At 43.9% G+C, this 3887-nt stretch overlaps 2 protein-coding genes across 2 annotated transcripts; both read right to left on the bottom strand.

Moving 5' to 3' along the window:
- Positions 1-808: 808 nt before the first annotated feature.
- Positions 809-1846, bottom strand: TbgDal_VI2110 (adenosine kinase, putative; the record flags this gene model as incomplete). Its single annotated transcript, XM_011775716.1, has 1 exon — positions 809-1846. One exon carries the CDS (start codon positions 1844-1846, stop codon positions 809-811), a length of 1038 nt encoding a protein of 345 aa, XP_011774018.1.
- A 677-nt stretch (positions 1847-2523) lies between these two features.
- On the bottom strand, positions 2524-3162 carry TbgDal_VI2100 (hypothetical protein, conserved; the record flags this gene model as incomplete). The annotated part of the gene is made up of 1 exon (XM_011775715.1): positions 2524-3162. The coding sequence occupies one exon, from the start codon at positions 3160-3162 to the stop codon at positions 2524-2526; it is 639 nt and encodes a 212-aa protein (XP_011774017.1).
- Positions 3163-3887: the final 725 nt, after the last annotated feature.

The raw sequence follows: 3887 nt of genomic DNA, 5'->3' as shown, positions 1-3887 counted from the left end.
GTGGGTCATGCGCACGACCAAGTTGTTCCCTACAAAACTCATCCGACCGGTCTGTGTTAATGATGGCGTTACGTACCTTCTGCGAGGTGTAAACCATGAAAAGCATCCCGCGCGACGTTCCTTTCACTACGTCCACGGCACAGACACAATCAAAATACAGAATTCGTTTATTCTTCACGTGAGCAAGTTTGCTCAGTGTAGTGTTATGCGAGGCAGGTCATTACATCGTTAGTGCTTCAAAAGAGTAATCGAAGATAAAGTAAATGTCCCTCTTCAACAAAAACTGCACAACATCATAACCTAATATACTCTTTAAAAAAAAAAAAGGCAAAAATGTGGAACCGTTAGAATTGTTACGTTACCGTTTTCTTACAACCCTCCTCACCGCCTGCGTACACATCTGGGAATAAACGAGTAGATATACAAGCGTAAACAACTCAACAAGTAGAAACAATAATATTGAACCCTCATAATATAGGATGTAATCATCTTTTATGAAAAAAAAAGAAGGATAAAGGAAATAAAGGAAGTGTGAAAAAAACACGATGTTAATCAACCAGCATCATCACTTTCAAACTCCTTTTTTAAACAAACAAGGTAATATAGATAGCAACTCAAGATATTACACTGTTACCATCTGCCATTTATGACCTCATTCTTTCTTCCCTCAGACAAAGTGATATGATATCGCTTACGCCATATTTCCCATTAAACTTTACTTACCAGAAACCGAAAAGAAAAAAGATAAAAACCAACATATATTTTATGTTACATAACTTTTTAAACAAAGTGTTTACGTGAAAAAACATCAAGGAGAAAAACTGGGCTTCTCGGGGAACGAGCAACCGTCTTGCTGGATAACCTCTTGTGCTGTGTAGTGGCCAGTTTCGCAACAGCGCCGCAAATCCTTACCAACGGCATAAGCACTCAAAAATCCACCCACAAATGCATCCCCAGCACCATTCATGTCAATTACTTTGTCCTGATCTAACTGAGGTACAGGAACCGTCTCCACACCATCCTTAGTTGCAATTACAGTAGGTTCAATATCACGAGTGAACACAACAACACGACCTTTTGTGCCTGTGTAAGGAACCTCAGATACTGCTCGCCTTGCAATCTCCTCGACACAGTCCGTATCCCACTTCATCATGTTGGCAAACTCCTTTGCCTCATGTCGGTTGGCCACAATTATATCAGTATAGGGCAGAACCTCCCCAAGTTGCGCGGAAAAGAATTGCATAATAAAAGGGGCCGATAAGTTGATCATAAAAAGTCCATCCACCTCACGAGCCTTTCTGCACGCCTGAAGAACGTGATTAACGTCAACTGTTAACGTGAAACCGGAGAAATAGAAAATTCTGGATTCATCCATCGCCCTCACGACAGCAGGGGAGCGCATATGCTCACTGGAGAGGTGATTTGCTGCACCAAGATCAGCAACAAGAGTGCGTTCCTTGCCGGTGATACAAACTGCACACGCACCACTCCCTGCTTTCGTCGTATGCTCAACAGCCATCACAATTCCTTCATGCTCGGCAGCTTCCTTCAGAACCTTGCCGTACCGATCATCTGCAATGCAGCCAACATATGTAACAAACTTCCCCTTATACGCTTGCTGCATCCACTGCGCAACGCGCGCCACGTTCAAGCCAGATCCACCAGGGACATACCGCACATTGGGCATTTTCTCGATATCGTCGAATATTCCTTTCTGGCGCTCAGACAACAAGATGGCCGTGCCGCGCTCCAAACCATACTTGACCAAAAATTCGTCGGACACGTGAGCCGAGACGTCAAGTAATGGATTACACTGAACGTATACCCTCAGAGGAGCGGATGACATTTGCAAACCTTTAGATGACTGAAAGTAGATGATTCTTGTTAGCGTTATAACTATCGGCCTTGGGCAGAGTTATCCCACCAGGGTAATATTACACGTAATGAAGTAGATCAAGGAGAAAGGATATCGAGAATGACAACTGCCACACTATAAAGCAGTAATCAGCAAAATAAGAGTGACACAACAAAAATAAAAGACACTAACAACACACATCAAGGCGATAGAAACTCAACGCAACCTTTAAAAAAATAACAGTAACATCAGTCACGGCGTACCAAAACGCATCGGCCTTCGGTAACAGACAGCACACCCGTCCATCGCACATCCACCCCCAGAACACAACCAAAACTAATCATATAAAGTAACACCAACAGCAATGCCGCGTCTCCAGAAACAGGGGTAGAACAGCTATGAAAACACTATCCATGTAAATGCAAACGTCTATCCCCAGCGACAGCATACCCCTCCATTGCAGATCACCGCAGCACGATAAAGAAAATTGACAACAAAAGCGACGAGAAAGAAATTGCAGTATCAGCAGCACAACGCAACAGAACGGAACGGAGCGGAACAAGTAAGTCGGTTGGGACAACATGAAAAAGGATGAATCAAACATCAGTGCATTGTGTTATACCCACAAAGGTCGGTCGGTTCTCCGCACAAACGGTAGCACGCCAGACTCACATCCCCGCACCCGTACCGCCTCCCGCTTGTCCCGATAGGCTCAGTTCCTCAACAACGCCGTCGAAAGGAGTGGACGACGCCGGAATGGGTTTCGGCAAGACCGACTTGCGAACAACCCGTACTGCAGGACCATCAACATCTTCTTCCGGTAAGCCGCACACAGGTGCAGCGGATAACCCACAAGCACCACCTCCAGCAGTCAGTCGTACAACGGTGGCAATGGAGTTGTCATCATCCTCCTCGTCATTAGGAACACCGGCAGAAGTGAAACGACGCCGCAGTTTCGGCCACCCTTTAAATGCCAGTAGGTCCTTGTACCGCAACGGTTCGCGCACACCATGCACTACTCCCGGTAAGGTCCGCACACGCAGTACCACATCTGCGGGCTCATTCACACAGAACGCAACCCAGCCAAGTCCGCAGAAATAGATATCCGCCTTTGGCCGCTTTCGGTTACGCTGGTAGCATTCAAACAAATAGCTCCTCGACTCCGTGAGCCGAAGATCACCAACTTGTTCCACAGATCCGGGTGGGTCAAGCGCACGACCAAGTTGTTCCCTCCAAAACTCATCCGACCGGTCTGTGTTAATGATGGCGTTACGTACCTTCTGCGACGTGTAAACCATGAAAAGCATCCCGCGCGACGTTCCTTTCACTACGTCCACGGCACAGACACAATCAAAATACAGAATTCGTTTATTCTTCACGTGAGCAAGTTTGCTCAGTGTAGTGTTATGCGAGGCAGGTCATTACATCGTTAGTGCTTCAAAAGAGTAATCGAAGATAAAGTAAATGTCCCTCTTCAACAAAAACTGCACAACATCATAACCTAATATACTCTTTAAAAAAAAAAAAGGCAAAAATGTGGAACCGTTAGAATTGTTACGTTACCGTTTTCTTACAACCCTCCTCACCGCCTGCGTACACATCTGGGAATAAACGAGTAGATATACAAGCGTAAACAACTCAACAAGTAGAAACAATAATATTGAACCCTCATAATATAGGATGTAATCATCTTTTATGAAAAAAAAAGAAGGATAAAGGAAATAAAGGAAGTGTGAAAAAAACACGATGTTAATCAACCAGCATCATCACTTTCAAACTCCTTTTTTAAACAAACAAGGTAATATAGATAGCAACTCAAGATATTACACTGTTACCATCTGCCATTTATGACCTCATTCTTTCTTCCCTCAGACAAAGTGATATGATATCGCTTACGCCATATTTCCCATTAAACTTTACTTACCAGAAACCGAAAAGAAAAAAGATAAAAACCAACATATATTTTATGTTACATAACTTTTTAAACAAAGTGTTTACGTGAAAAAACATCAAGGAGAAAAACTGGCTTCTC

The sequence above is a fragment of the Trypanosoma brucei genome, chromosome 6 (assembly GCF_000210295.1).
Source record: "Trypanosoma brucei gambiense DAL972 chromosome 6, complete sequence".
Classification (NCBI taxonomy): Eukaryota; Euglenozoa; class Kinetoplastea; order Trypanosomatida; family Trypanosomatidae; genus Trypanosoma; species Trypanosoma brucei.
This window is presented reverse-complemented; position numbering and strand designations above follow the sequence as displayed.